This window comes from Brachionichthys hirsutus, chromosome 9 (assembly GCF_040956055.1).
Source record: "Brachionichthys hirsutus isolate HB-005 chromosome 9, CSIRO-AGI_Bhir_v1, whole genome shotgun sequence".
NCBI lineage: Eukaryota > Metazoa > Chordata > Actinopteri > Lophiiformes > Brachionichthyidae > Brachionichthys > Brachionichthys hirsutus.
In genome coordinates this window covers 3636863-3652412 of record NC_090905.1, presented here as the reverse complement: position 1 = coordinate 3652412, position 15550 = coordinate 3636863, and the positions used below count along the sequence as shown (strand labels likewise).

At 43.3% G+C, this 15550-nt stretch overlaps 1 protein-coding gene across 1 annotated transcript in view; it reads left to right on the top strand.

Annotated features, from left to right (window-relative positions):
- Window positions 1-15550, top strand: part of nek7 (NIMA-related kinase 7) — a 43598-nt gene that overhangs the window by 7261 nt on the left and 20787 nt on the right. Inside the window, exons 2-4 of the mRNA XM_068743159.1 lie at window positions 7740-7827; window positions 12108-12248; window positions 12717-12779. Of these exons, the coding sequence (XP_068599260.1) occupies window positions 7768-7827; window positions 12108-12248; window positions 12717-12779 (264 nt within the window). The 5' untranslated portion in view covers window positions 7740-7767. The remainder of the gene's footprint in view (window positions 1-7739; window positions 7828-12107; window positions 12249-12716; window positions 12780-15550) is intronic.

The window sequence follows — 15550 nt, the reverse complement described above, 5'->3', positions numbered from 1 at the left end:
ATAGTCAAAATTAAACGACACAAAACGTCAATACAAAGCCGGCCACCAAACCATTTGTAATTTCTTAGTATGATGCTTTTCATCACATCCTTGTCCAGCCAACTTCCTGCTGGAAATTAGATCCAAGCAATGTTTTAGCTGAAGTTACGATTTTTTTTTTAATTTAGCCTCTTGAGCTACATTTGACCCTGAGATCTAGAAATGTCGAGTTTTACAGATGTATGGAAAAAGGAAGGCAGAGTCCAGTCTCTGTGTGAGGGATGGTGGAACAGGTTTGACATCTCTCCTGAACTGAAAAGTGAAATCCCTGCAGACACAGACTCAAGATGAGGCATAAGGGAGGAGGGTGAGAACGGAGAGGGTTGTGACCCCTCAGGGTAGATGCTATTCTCCGATCGTCAACTCCTTACACACACTCGCTCACGTACGAGGATTCTCTGTCGGTGTGCTGGATGATGCACTCATGCAAAGAAGGATGAGTGCTTGAGGAAACAAAATAAGCATCAAGCATTTTAGATTTCTGTTCCTGCGTATGCCCGGGTCGTGGATAAATGCATGTTTTTGTAATATTTCTGATCAAATGTAAATTTTTTGAGGTGTTTTCCCTTTTCCTTTTTATGCACGTGAGTAAAAACATAGATGTTTCCCAATTTCTCTCTTCGGAACCTGACACAAATATTAATAAGAACCTAATTCTTTCTACAGATTTTTATTTCCCAATGGATGAGTAAAGTAAATGCATTTCCCTTTACTAAAATACTCAGGATTTTACACATTCCCAATATTCCTAATTTACTTTCGGTCCCATGCTGTAACCAAACCAGCCACATTGCCATGCCGTGGACAATGATTAGTATTTATTTTGCATATGCATCTATCTGTGTTGACCTGCATCTCATTGTGTTAATATTTCTGTACCTTAAAGTGATGTGTGGACCGCACTTCCTGTGTTGGTATCTGTTTTTCTCATTGTTTAATCCTGTTGATCTAAGGTTGTTTTTGTTTCAGGGTGTTAATGCTTCCATTGAGCGACTGTGGCCATGCTAAAGGGTTACCTTCCGTAATAAAAATGCAACTTTCCATGGTCCTTGAGGGCAATATGTCATTTCCAGGTTCCTTTCAATTTAAATATAATGAATGGTCTCACAAATAAGATTTTTTGGGATGTTGGTGACTTAATTATGAATTATGTTAACATGTATCAATATATCTAGTGTGTGGATGTGGGTCTAACAAGTACTGAGAAGTACCAGGATGGTCCTGCAGGGAGAGAAATGCACACTGCTTGGTAGCTCTTTGGGAAATGGAAATAAAAACAACAGAGATTTAGGGAGATTCAGTGATGATCGGAAGTTAACAGATGAAGGTTCATGTAATTCCAGGATCTGAAAGCTTCCTTGATGATGATGATGCCACAGCTTTCACCTGCTGATTAGTTTGACAATCATCATGAAGCTAGTCTTCAGAACACAACTGTACTGATGAAGACCAGTCTCTTGGTGGAAACAATCCGTAAAAAAACAACAAAAAAGTGAGCGTGGCATTCCCTTATTCCATGTTGCATGCAATTCCTTCATTTGTCCCTATTTTATGGCATTTTCCATAAACTGCAAACCCTCTGGCTTTGCAGACAAACAGAGCCCCAGCCCTGTGGTATAGAATGTCACATCCAATATCCTGGTGCCAGAGGTGATGAAGCTAATTTGGTGGTCAGTAAGTGACATGGCTAACAAACAAAACCCTTATTGGTCCTAGAGCATTGGGAGCTCTGCGCTGCTGTACGCTGCCCTGTTTTGCATTGTGAGAGACCGCGGTGTGTTGCTACAGGGCACTAACGCAGCATAGCGCCTCTGGATTTACATCATGCTGTGGTGTGCAAATCCAGGTCTGAATATTTGATTCTCAAGTTAAAATGAACTGAAAGGTATGCTCCTAAAAATACACTTAATAGTCGCTTTAATAACTACTTAACTACTAGTGACAAACAACAAAGCAATGCAACCAATGGATTTAATGATTAGCATTTGTTATTAGAACACATTGTAGATGAAATTCCACTGGAGCTATGACGATGCTACGTCAGTGTTGGCCTTCTCTGCTCTGTCGTAGAACTGCAGACATGTGGATCCTCTGAATTCCAGCAATGTTGCACCTTCCTGCAATCGTTTGCAGCAGTGTGAGCATATTTATATAACTAGGTCCAAGCTACCAAAATGAAAAATAATATCTGTATCCACAGCATGATTCAGATCCATCCAAATTTAAGGGGTGTCTTCCCTCTGCATCGTGGCACACAAAGATGTAAATCTTCTGTCAGCTCAGTACAACCTGGATTTGAAATTATATGCACTATTAAAGTCCCCTGAACAACCTAAAAACTGATGGAATCATTTGCTCTTACATCAATCAGTCTAAATTAAGCCTTCTGTATCATCTGTCTTGTATTATGTATTCAGTTTCGTTTTAACTGAGGTGTGATTGTGATATGGCGTTTTGAAGAGCTGTGTGTGTGTGTGTGTGTGTGTAAGCGAAGCTCAAGCCCCCTAGGGTCTCCTCTCTTGAATGCCTAGGGGGTTCTCTCCTTCACACAGCCTCCTTAAACGCTGCTCTGTTTTTTGCATACTTTGCCCACATGATTTTGTCTTTCCCTACACAGTCAGCAATTTGTCAATATACCTTGTTTATTCTCAGTGATTGACAGTATGAATTGGTTTCGCCTATAAGGGAGGGTGGTGAGGAATAAAATAAAGAGGGATAGTTTGGCTGACAGTCCCCCCCCCCCCCCCCCCGACTGGTACCAAGGCTGTCTATCAGTCTTCTTTTATCATTGAAATTGGAGTTTATCTTTTACAAGCGTGAGTGGAATGTTTTTGTTTTTTAAGTGATTATTAGCATCCTCTTTGGCTGCCATCTCCGGCTGATGAAATGAGAACATCAAACGCTAACGCTAACGCTAACAAAACGGTGTGGGCTGGCTCGCTCCTGCCTTTTGCTGTAAGTAAGGCACCTGCTGAAGTGACAGGCTGGCAACAAAAGGCCCCTCGCCACAAGAGAGTCATCAGTGCTGCTGTGGTGAGTGGGCAGGACAATGGAGCAGAGAGGTGGCCGGGGCTTTTAGTCATGTGCCAGCTCGTGTCGACAAAACGGGGTACCGAGCAGCATAAAAGGGAGGAGGTGGGGAGGACAAGAGCGAGGAAGAAGTAGAAAGAGGAGAAGCGTGGCTGACACCTGCATGTGCTTAAGTTCTTTTCTCAATGGTGGACATCTTTGCGATATATAGTGGCTGAAAATGCAAAAGAAAAACAGAGCGGGGACGGGATATAATTGTGCAGGTGTATGCGTGCACAGAAAGAGCTTAGTGTTGGCTTACCACGATGACGCTGCCACAGTGCTGCTGCTTAGTGTTTTATTTCATTTGGACATGCACATATAGACATTTTTCAGCAGTGGACAGCAGTCAACATGGACAATCTATGCAACCCAATGCAAGCTGTGATGCACATTTCTATCAGAATCAGCATAAGAATTAGCATAAAAAAGTGCTAAAGAAAATGATCATGTGTCACTGGTAGAAGATGCGAAACCTTGAACAGTTATTGGAGCACAAGTCCCTATCAGTGGCAATTAATTGATCAAAGTCTAGGGGAGTCTAGTGTTGATCATGGCTGGCTCAGGTAGCCGCCATTGATGGTTCAGATCTGTTTTATAAAGGCTGCAGTAGGTGAAATGGAGCAGAGCAGAGCCCTGTGCTAGTTTCTGTTGACTGTTGTTGAATAAATCAATTTGGGCCTCACATGAAGCCCAGGCTATTTGTGCTGCGCCATTTAGTTCTGCGCTGAAATAATCATTAGCATATCAAAAAATCTGAAAGTTAAAAATGTAAAGCAGGCTTATAAATAGTTAGAAAGCAGCGTTACGGATCACTGGCCTCGTAGGGTCCCCTCTTGCAACTGTCCAATTCGGATAAATTGTGTTTTTTTTTTTTACATCCAACCTCCAAAGGTCTCAGACACGGGACATGTAGACTTTAGTCATTAATCCAGTCATGTTTTGCCTGTTCAATAACAAAGCCGGATTGATGTCACTGTTGTTGTTTGTCCGCTCTGACTGTTTGACATCCTGTAATATTTTCATGCTGAATTGCTCCCTTATTAACTTTATGCTTTTGTATCTGAATTTGGGGAAGGGGAAAGACTAAATGATTTGACTTTATAGTGTATCATGGCTGCCTTTGCGAAGCTTATTTTCAAAGATTTCCGCCTTCCTCTCCTTGTCCTGTTTTTTCTCTTAGATTGAAAGACAATTACAGTTCCTGCTCTTCATTTTCTATTCCGCCTCGTCTTGGGCCGTCTCTCTCAAAGACTGGCTCAGACGCTGAGGTGTACTCGGTCCTCTCTGTCGACGCGCTCCAACGAACGCGAGTGCTCGCACATTTAAACTAATGATTGTGAATAGTGATTAAAATGAATTGGAGAGCATGCTGCTTTTGTAGTATCTGGACCCCTTCATCATTAGCAGTTCTCTTCTTCTCGCTTCCTTTTTTTTTTTTTACTCTTTGTGTGTCATCAATGTTAGGCAAGCAGGGGTTTCACACGAGGCCTGGGGTGGGCTTTTATGAGCAGAGACTCAAAGATTTCTCCGCTTCTTCTAATCATGGACAGTACTCTTGTAGCACTTCCACTGTCGTCTTCTGGCTCCTCAAAGGTGCCTTTGATTCCCTCACATCCTACACCCCTAGTGTCGCATCATATCCCCCCCCTCCCACCTCTTTTCTTGTCCGTCTCTTTCCTTTTCTCCTCCGACTCAAGCTCATCAGTCTGGTCTGTGTTCATATTTATTGTCCGCACATTGAGAGCTGATCTTTGGGACCGCTTAATTCTGGGACCTTTTCCCTTCACTACCATCACTTCCCCATCCCCCCCCCCCCCCCCCCCCCTTTTTCCCAGTTTGCCTTGTTCCCGTTTTTATAATCAGCTTGCTCTCTTTGTTTTTATCTTCTACTGCTTTAAATGAATAATGCAGAAGGGAGGAAGCGGGGATTAAAGAGGAGCTAAAGCCAGTGCCAACTTCTGTGGCGTAGAGCTCCACGCTGTCCCTCGCAGGACCAGGAAGACATCAGGGCTAACAAGCCTTTTCTCTCTCTCATGGCCCCACTCTCTTATTCGCCGTCTCTGCGGCACCCCACTCACTTTTACCTTTTCCTGCTCAGGTTTGCCCCAGTTCACCACCAAGTGATTCTTTCAAATTATCTCCAGCTTCCACATTTCAAAGATTGATGTTTCTGCAATGCAGCTGCAAAAACCATCAAATGCTATTATTTCAACAAAAATAATAATATCACAATAAGATATAATTATTCATGATTAATCCACATTATAAAAGGCACGTTACTTATGAGTGCAAGTGAAACAAATGCATGTTTGTGCTGGACTAACTACATTCTTGAAAATGTGACCGTATAGGGATCAAAAGAAGAATTGAGGGGACATCTGAGGAAGTTGCGAGGAAGAAATATGAAGTTTTGCAGTTTACAATGGTTGATTGACTGTGTCACAGGAAAATGAAACGCAACCACATTGATTCTAATGAGCACGATTGGATGAGGAACAGGGAAAGAGCTGTGTCTAAAAAAAGAGGCAAATTAACAAGACTGAGAATAAGGAAAAAAAAAAAATGTGATCTCAAAAAATATGCTGAATAGTTAATATGCTATTCTTTCCTTCCCTCCTCTTGTTCTGCCAGTGAGAGTGTGTTTCTTCCTCCTCTAGTCTATCATGTAATTACCGCCGTGTGATTTGGCGTACTGTGAGAATGTCAGACTGCAGTCTCACATTAGATGGAACACAGTCAGAAATCCTTGTTTGTTTATGCAGAGTGGTTGGTGGTCTGCGAGAGTTGTTTTCCCTTTCCTTCGACAAAAACAGAAAAGCAACCATCAGTTTGTCAGAGAAATGCACGGTGCCCCTGCTGCTGCAACCCACTTAATAATGCATCGTCGATCTGGCCATACTTTACATGAAGGAATTATTGAGAGCCACTTTCAGCAAGTAGAGTTAGCGTTAGCGTTTCCTTGGCCACAAATGTTGTAGAAGTTGAGTCGACAACGGTTGCTTTACATTTGCGAGCCGACACCAGAAGCGCTAAAATAAATAATATATAAAATGCATAGTATGCTTTTTGTATACATGCATACTGTGTGTATCTTGCACACATGAGCAAATGTGTAATCTATGAAAAGTTAAGTCTCATGCAGCGCAATGCTTCCTTATATCCCTTTGTGACTCGCCAGGTTATGTGACTAATCACATAACCTGGCGATCAGACCGGCTGTTCGACACTATAATTGTTCTTACTGTTTATGACTTGTTCTGAATTTCCATGATGTTGTTTGTTTCCTCAAGCAACGTTACCACAGTAGTTTACCAGTAAACGAAAACTTGCTGATGGATAAGATCTTCCTGGAAGAGTTGTTGTTTCCAAGTCACAAGTTCCACTCCTCTGATTACAACAGAGCGCGCCTTTGAGACAATGGAACCAACAGTGTTAACTAAGGAGTACAGTAGTGAATGTAATGTCTGCACAATGAAAATTTAACTTCATCGATTCCACACTTGTGGTGCTACACTTATAGAATTCAGGGCAGTTGTTCAGTTAGTTTATTTCATTAAAAGGATCCAAAAGATTTAAGATCGGCTATTTAGCAATGCTCCTCGAGTTTGCCTTTTTGCCTCTAGCATTGCTTTTTTTATATTTTTTATTTGAATTTATTTAACTTGCTCGAAACAAGGTTTTAATGTAAATTTCTGAAAATAATATTCCCAATGTAGTTAATGCAATCCCAGGAGAAATGGTGTTGTGCAAACACTTGTTTTCATGATCTTCAAAGCTCCCAAGAAGGCCAGTGAACCCCCAGAAAAGAAGCTGAACCAATCTGAAATAAACAAGAACAATATTTTCAGATTACTCACACACGTACACATTTATACCCCGCAAGACATATTGTAGCAAGTCTTTCCTTAAGGATACGGAATAGTCCGACTGTGGAAAAAGTAGCTGATCATGGGAATCAGGGTGTTGCCCCACCGTAGAACAATTTGGAGTGTAAAATCCTAAGCAAAAATATGATGAACTGTAGGATGATGATGAAGAACATATGTAAACGTGATCCTAGCTGGTAGTGGTGAAATGATGTCGTAAAAGTAACTCGGTAATCAGCTGTTTGGCCGATTCACATATTTTAGGCGTGTGACACACACTCCAACATGCTCTTACAGTGTTGTGCGTTTATATGTATGCATTTTGCAGATGGCTAATCGGTCTCAGTAGAGTTTATTGAATTGGACCGATGGCATCAGCAGACAGGCAGCCCCTCTCTGCCATTGTCGTCTCCATTGTACCGGGGGGACTTTTAATTGGCTGGGGAGGGTTGAGGCAGTTAACAACGCAGCACAAATATACAGTATGGCTTTCACTCAAGTGGAACCATGCAAATGTCTTGCTGTGAAGTGTGTTTTGTCCCTTTTTTGTTTTTGTGTGAATCCTTATTGTGAAAATGTCTATTTGTGTTCATATGAATAAGATACTGCAGAGTGAAAACAGAATCCTCCTTACTACAGAATCCAGTACAAAGTCTGGATTTTTTAAAAACATGATACTCTGGCAACAATCAACATTCATAGGGCAGTCAGTTTGTTTTGGTCAGTGTAACAGAGGTTCTGTTTCGTGTGCTTCGTTCTCAGAGGCTCAAAGGATCCAGCCCTTATCGCCATGGATATGGACGCGCAGCCACAAGGACAGCGAGCAGCCGTGCCGGTCTTTCAACCCCAGGTAGATTCCAGACACGGACACGCACATCAGCACAGGCACTCAGATTCATAAAATCAGATACAATTTCTATTATTTTCAGATTGCCCATGGAATTTAAAAATACAAGCACCGTGGTAAAGCATTTTAACCATATCCATCCACCCCTGTTTCCAACAGTTCTTATTATTTACAACAAGTCATATTTTATCCTCTCACGTTGTGAGCGATTTTGTTAAAGTTGTGCCATTGAAGATCGTTCCTCTGTGGATTAATTGAATGCCTTCTTTAATAATATATGATGCTGTATCCTATTCAGAATCCGAATACTTTATTGATCCCAGAGGGAGATTCTGTAAAGTCAACATGCACTGCAAACATAGTATCCCACCTCTTTTGGATTTTGAACTGCACATATTCTGTATTAGCCCCCCCCCCCCCCCCCACCTCTCTCTGTCAGTCAAGTTGTGCTATCAGTTTGAGCATCCTTCAGACCACTGTGTGTGAGAGACAGCAGTGGATGAATGTTGATTTTTCTTCTTCTTCTATTGATTAGAACTCTGGCGGCTGCTAAAGCCTGGCCTTCCTGCATACCGCTTGGTTCGATACAACTCAGGTTTGCTCGGCGCAGATGTGGTGATTGCTGGATTTTAATATCCCCTGTCAACATCAGGCGCATCGATTCCTTTCCAGAAGGATGTTCTTTCCTCCATAACTATTGAATAGACTTTAAACAAAGAGGATCATCCATATAGCCCCAGAGTAAAATGTGGATTTGTTTTTTTTTCCTTTTTTAAAAAGGTTTCTTCTCTCAATTGTTGTTTTTCTCGCATGTGCAAGGCAATGCAACGTTAACACTGGAATTACCAAGGGGGTTAATTTATTCTAAGAAACATAATTGCACAATTAAGGCTAAATTGGGTTGCACACAGAAGAAAGTGGGATAAAAGCTCGAATGATTCATTTCACTTAGGCAGCACCCCCCCCCCCCCACGCATGCACACAGAAACTAGATCTTCCACTGATAACATGTTATTGTTCAGGCTTAATGATTTCTCTGTCTATTTCTAGCAGCTTACACCAGTGTCAGTTTTTGTGCATGGGTTTTTGGTAGCACAGTGGAACTTTCCGTGTTGCATCATGTTTTCGTACCCTCACAGAGCACAGCTGAACTGATTTCAGATTTTAGGAGATGGAGGGAGTATGCAGATGACTGTCTAGCCAGCCTCCAGATGGCTGCCTTTCAACAAGTCCTGTATCTGTTCACACTTCTTCCAAGGTTCAGTCTGCATGGAAGCACTGAAGAAATCTGAATTGTATATCTGATGGAGAATATTCTGTATCGCTTGCAATATCATTTCTTCTGCTCCCGGAGGTATGATGCATATGCATCAGATAAACGACATGGGCTGCTGTGATGTGTATTTTTAATGGAGCATTTGCTGTTGGAGTGAGTCGGAGGGTTGTTGAGAACGCCCCTTCAGATCAGATTTTGATAGTCACTGCAGAGTTTGACAGACACGGATCTGTCTGTAAGCACTGAAACATGGAGGTGCGCTTGAGGGAGGAAGAACGAGTAGCACCCTTTCCTCTTTCCTGTTTGTTTGACTGGCTGGCTTCGGTTGAATACTGCATGGTTCCATGCTCAAGGGGCCAGATGACTGGTGAGGATGGAATCGGGGCCCCCCCCCCCCTCCTTTTAGTTGCTGTCTGCCTCTCTTTGTGTCCCCGTCTGTCTCTTACCTAATGTTGGTTAAGACTTGTTCTCATGTGATCATGCGTTGCTACCTTTTTAATTTTGCGTTTAATTTCCTTCATGCAATTTACCCCTTCGTCACCAAATTCTGCAGCCGTGACCTTGAGAGATTTAAAAGCGGAGATTGTGTAAAATGCTGGTTCAGTGTCAAAATGGAAAAATACTATTTTGAATTTAGTCTGCTTTGTGTTCTTGCTTCTTTCACTCAGTTTCAGCACCTCTCCAATGCCCTTGGTCTTCTCCTGGCAGCCATTGGCATTGCTGCGCTGCCACATCACACTCGCTGCCCTCTGCTGCTTGTCTTTCACCCCTCTCACCATTTCTCCCACTCCCTGTCTTCTGCATTTCCTCTTCTAACCTCCGTGTGTCTTGTCAGTTGTGTTTGGCAATGGTGTCATTATTGGGCAGCCTAAATCACACTTCCTCCAGAGAGCTGTCTGCTCTCGCTCTCTCCCTCTCTCTCTCTCTCTCTCTCCAATCCGCCAGCCAGCGTGTTGCCCATGGCAGTCGTATGTCACCTTTTTACCCAGGACATCCTGTCTCTCACTGATATTACCCATAATACCTTGCATGGCTGCCACTTAAGCTCCATCCCCTGCAGGTTGTCCCCATCAGAAAGCAGAATGATGTGAATGGGTTGAGTAAGTGTACGACACGGTGCAGCTTCTTTGTCTTGGACTTTATTTTAAGTTTAGGTTCTACGTAAGTGATCATTTCAGATATTTAACATAAATAATTAACATGAGGGCCTGAAAGATCCACTATACAACCCTTCACCGCTCTCAAGCGGTAGTCTTTGTCACCTCCCCTCAGTATTATTTAGAAACTGACCCCTCTGTGACTTATCTCTATACATATTTGTGTGTGTGTATTTTAGCAAGCAGCTCCTGAGTGTGTGACACTCGTGTGCGGCAGAAAGACGGCCCGTCAGTCAGCTACGGCCTGGCTGCCCTTTGAAGGCCAGGCCAGGGGGCGAAGAGGTGCCGCAAATGGCCTGTGAAGTTTACATACACTGCCCACTGCTAAACAGATTAGCTCTAATGAAGTGTCTAATGTCGGGGCCACTGGCTGACATAATCCTGCCTGGCAGCCCAGCCCCTTGGCTGCCAAAAAAAAAAGCCAGCCTCCCTCCAGCCTCCTCCTCTGCCCTCGCACGGCCTCTGCCGCCACCCAGGGCGACTCCACATGGGGAGGTGCCCACTGTTAATCATGCCGGACAGTGTGCGATCTGACATGCAAATGTAGGTCATTGCATATGTAAATGTGTGATTACGGGGCCGGCACGCCAGGACACATTAGCGAGAGCGCGCGCTCAGCAGGCGGTTGTCACAGCGCTTTAGAGGCTCATGCTAACATTTGTCAAGCTACCACGCAGCAAATGAAAGCAATGCCTTCTTACCCCCCCCCCCCCCCCCCCTCTGCGCCTGTCTCATAAATACACCACTGACTTGTCCATCCATCGTGCAGCCTTATAAATTGTTTGTCACCATTAAGAGAAATCGGTGCGCGATGGAGCGTCCCATTCTCTCTTCTGTCTATTTTTGTAGAACAATATGTTATAATTGTTCAAAATTCGGTGGAAGCTATTAGCAGAACAACAACTGCTGCAGTGTTGAACAATGGGTTGTCGCGCGTTCTGTCATGCGCTCTCACAAAGTCGGTCTTTGACGGCTCGGGATGACGTTGGTGTCATCTTGAAAAACGCACACACCTCGGCAGTGTTGAATGTTAATTGGACAGGGCATCTAATTGGCTCACGCCTCTTCTTTTGGCTGTCAACTTTAAGAAACAATTAATCTACCCCCCCCCCCCCATGTTGAACAGCATTGTGCGTGGTCTTTATAAATATTGATTATTTGATTAGAGCCAATGTTTGCAATAGATTCTTTCTTCACGTGTTCATTTTTGAAAGTGTTCAGTGACCGTGCATTCAATTGCAAATATACTTTATATATATTTTTGTTTTACAACTGGATGAACCAAACTGAAGATGACAACATGGCTGTCTGAACGTGTCGCAGGGAATTTCACAATCTTCTCACATTTTAAAGCGGCAGCTGAGAGACCGTGAAGTGAAGCAGTTTCACTGACCACGAGGACGATGACACATTCTTCTTCAGTATGTTTGTTCTTAGGAGATTATTTTTGACCTCTTCCCTCCTTCTGTCCTTAGCTGTTTTGCCCTTGCGCCCCCCCCCCCCCCCATGCCACATTGGCAGAAGCACTTTTGACATGTGGCATTCTGATATCTGTCACCTTCTGTTTGCTACCACTGATGCCTTGTACAAGTTAACCAAAAGGCTTGAAAGGTCAAGCAGCTTGCTCTGTGCTTTTCTTCACACATCATAGCCAAAGGGCTCATTCTGTGGAAGGTGAGTGTCTCGGCCTCCTCAGCCAATCACGTGGCAAGGATAGGCAAGGAGTACTGTAGCCGGTGGGCCAGTGCCAAACTTCATCTATGATGCTTTTGTTTTATTCACATCGATAAAAACAATGCCTTTTTAACATTGCTTCAGTTTGTGTTAATGGATTTATTTTTTTCTTTCAGAAACCATTGCAACCAGATATGGGTCACAATTCACTGGCAAACTTCCAAATTGAGAAGAAGATTGGACGCGGCCAGTTTAGCGAGGTGTACCGGGCCAGATATCTGTTAGACAACACATCAGTGGCCCTGAAGAAAGTGCAGGTAAGACAGTAATATCACAGTAATATACATTATATTCAGTGAAATGTGATTTATAGCGATGTGTGAACCTTTATCCTTGTCTTTTAAGTTAATTAATTACTAAATTGTTCCTCACTGAGTGGGGGAGCTGCACCCACTGTCACACACTTAAACATGCACATGAATTATTTATATTTTTTGTCACGGTGAAGTGAAATATGAGTGGAGTCCTCGATACCTTCACACTTTGACTCAGGCCTTGTTCATATTCATAGCACAGAAGGAGGATTGTACCTTATATGTGTGTGTGAAACAGCTGTAATGATGAGACACCAACCGTGTTTTCTGTTTAGTGTTTTTCCCCCTCTAGTTTGTCTATACCTCTCCATCTTACTGGTTCTTCAATATGTCATAACACCCCTCTCCATCCTTTCTTTCTCTTCCTCTCTTCCTCTCTCCCCCCTCTCTCCCCTTTTGATCTCTTGATAGATATTCGACTTGATGGATGCCAAAGCTCGGCAAGATTGCATCAAAGAGATAGATCTCCTTAAGGTAAAGAACCAGAGGAGAGGGAGACGGCGTCATGCGCTGAGCTCTTTTCTCTTAAGGTGCCTCAGCTGAGACCTTCCACCACAGGAAAACAATTGATCTGCACCAGGCGGCTCGGGTTTGTGCGCTGTTGTGTGGGCACATGCACGGGTTTGTGTTTCTTTACGTGGATATGAATGCAGGGGGGGGGGGGGGGGGTTGTGCACACAAGTGAGAATATGAATGATTATGTCTGAGCGATTGTACAGTTCCTCTTTGTGTGTGTGTGTGTGTGTGCTCGTGCGCGTGCGCGTGCAGGGGTGCAGTGTTGCATTCCTCCAGGCTCACATTGACTCTTTTTCAAATGCCAAAAATACCGTTTTTTATCTTTTTGTAATGTTTAGAACTGGGCAGCAGTGCACCAGGATGGGAATTTAGCGGCCTCCCTCATGTCTCCCTTGATGTTTTACCGCCTCCTTTTTCTCATTACAACTTTGCATTTCTTTTTCCCGAAACAGTGGTTGCATTTATCAAACTGCCATAAACATTTGTCAGCTGGGTTGCTGTCAAATACTAATGAACAAACTAATGACAGCTTCAATACCCCCCCCCACTTGTCTGCAAGATCCTCGACATGTCAGAGTTGTGTGTATTTGTGGTTTGACTGGGTGTATGTGTGAATTCATGCATTCTTGGTTGTATTTCCCTCCATATATGAGTGCTGTCTTCGCATGGGTTTGCACTGCAGGCAGTTTTTGCACACACACACACACTAGCCCATACACATTAAGGAAAGAAAACAAAACCAATTAGTTGGTTTCAAACACATCAGTGATGCCCTTGGGGCTCTTAGGGCCAATCAAAGACAACGATACTCGCATGTAGGCGAGACCCCGTAGAGGGCTGTAATCCGAGTAGCACATTTATTGACTTGACAGCACAAGACAACAGGGTTCGTTTGGATCTGTGTCTCTCTGGCCTCCTGGGTTGCAGGGACGGGGTTAAATATCACACTCTGCAAGGTGACACAATTCCTCTTTTTTATCACTAGATCTCATACATTCCTTTATTTTACTTTATTATTTTTCTTATAAATTAATTAGATAATGTGAGATATTAATAGTAACCACCCCAGATAGGTAATGGTTGATTCTCTCCTGGAATAGGAGGGGAAGGCGTTCTCAAAAGATTTGTTTTCTTGAACTAAATTAAATCAATTAATTAATCAAGGCAGTAATCCACAACCCCACCCTGCTTTTTCCTTTCACGTTTACACAGATGTGCGATTCAGCGCCGTCGCTGCTGCTTTCTTGTAAAAAATTGTTTACAACATGTTGAAGCAGGAATAATGAGCAAGGCCTCACCTGTTAGACAGGTTTAATAATTGAGCCTTGATTTTTATTAGCGGTAAGGTGAAACCTACATTGCGACACCTGCTCTCTCCCTCTGCATGCACATTTGAATAGATGCAGCTTGTTTCCTGATTGAACTCTGAGTCATCTTTCTGCTCTAAAAGAAAATCCACAACAGTGTTTAGGCAACATCAAAGTGCCACATAGGCTGTTTTTGGAATTTTGCATCGCGGTTCTTAACAGTTCTCTCAAAGCCCAACCCTGTCAAACTAGCCACGCAACCCACACACATACCCCACCACCACCGGCACCGACCCAAAGACCCCTTTCTCTGCTTCTTTCCATCCTGAAAACCGATTGCTAGTGAACACGGAAGTTATGCGCTGCCCATCCGGCATGATAATAACGGGCTGAGCGTGAGAGGGACAGTCCTCTTGCCTTATCCCCCACCAGACAGCCAACAGGAGACGGGGCCAAATCAGAATAATGAGAGGCGCACTGGCATGGACCGACTGGAATGACACACATACTGGCGTGTGATCACAGACAGGCACACACACACACACACACACACACACACACCGTGATAGCCTTTTAACGGTCTGCCTGTTTGTTTGTTTGTTTGTTTGTTTGTTTGTGTCTGCTCATTCATCTGTATTTTCCGGTTCTGGCATGAAGATTTCAACTTGAAAATCTCACTTCTCTCTCACTTCTTTTGTCTAAATCCTCGCTGCAAGGAATGTCGGTTTGCAGAAATAGCCTGCTCCCTGCCAATCGGATAATTTCACCATTCTTGAAGTTCCGCAGCTTTGTATTCCTCTTACTTGTGGTTACTATGGAGCCTGAATTGCGTACGGGAGGCTGACGATCTGCCCTAATCGGCAGTCAAGATGTAATGATGTCTGTGTGTTGTGTATTTGTGTTTGTGTGTCTGTGAGCATGCAGGAATGCCTGGCTTCTGCACAGACCTGCCAACACCCAGCTTTATTGAACTTGATATGCACACTATATATTAATTTCAGTCTCTTGGACTCTCTATAAGAATATATATACATTCATTTGAGCTTGTGATGAAGCGGCTCTTTCCTAACCTTAATCAGCTGGAGCTCCGTGCAGTCATTTAGCTTTGAGATAGATCATATTTACAGTCAGGGTTAGGGTTACAGCGAGCCCAGTCTTCTGCAGTAAAGTCGAGGATTTACCAAGTGAGCCACAGAGGCGTCGCACTGCTTTCTTTTTTTTTTATTTTTACGATTGTTGCTTCTATTTCCACCAGCTGCTATCCAGCAAGCATGCAATTCCCTTTAGAAACACACTTGATTTATCATCATCATTAATTTGCTTTCAGAAAGCTTCTGTCAGTATCATGTTCGTCTTTGAAACACACTATCAGCTCACCCAAATAGGTATCTGTAGAGAAGAGTCATGCGTGATTAAGTAATT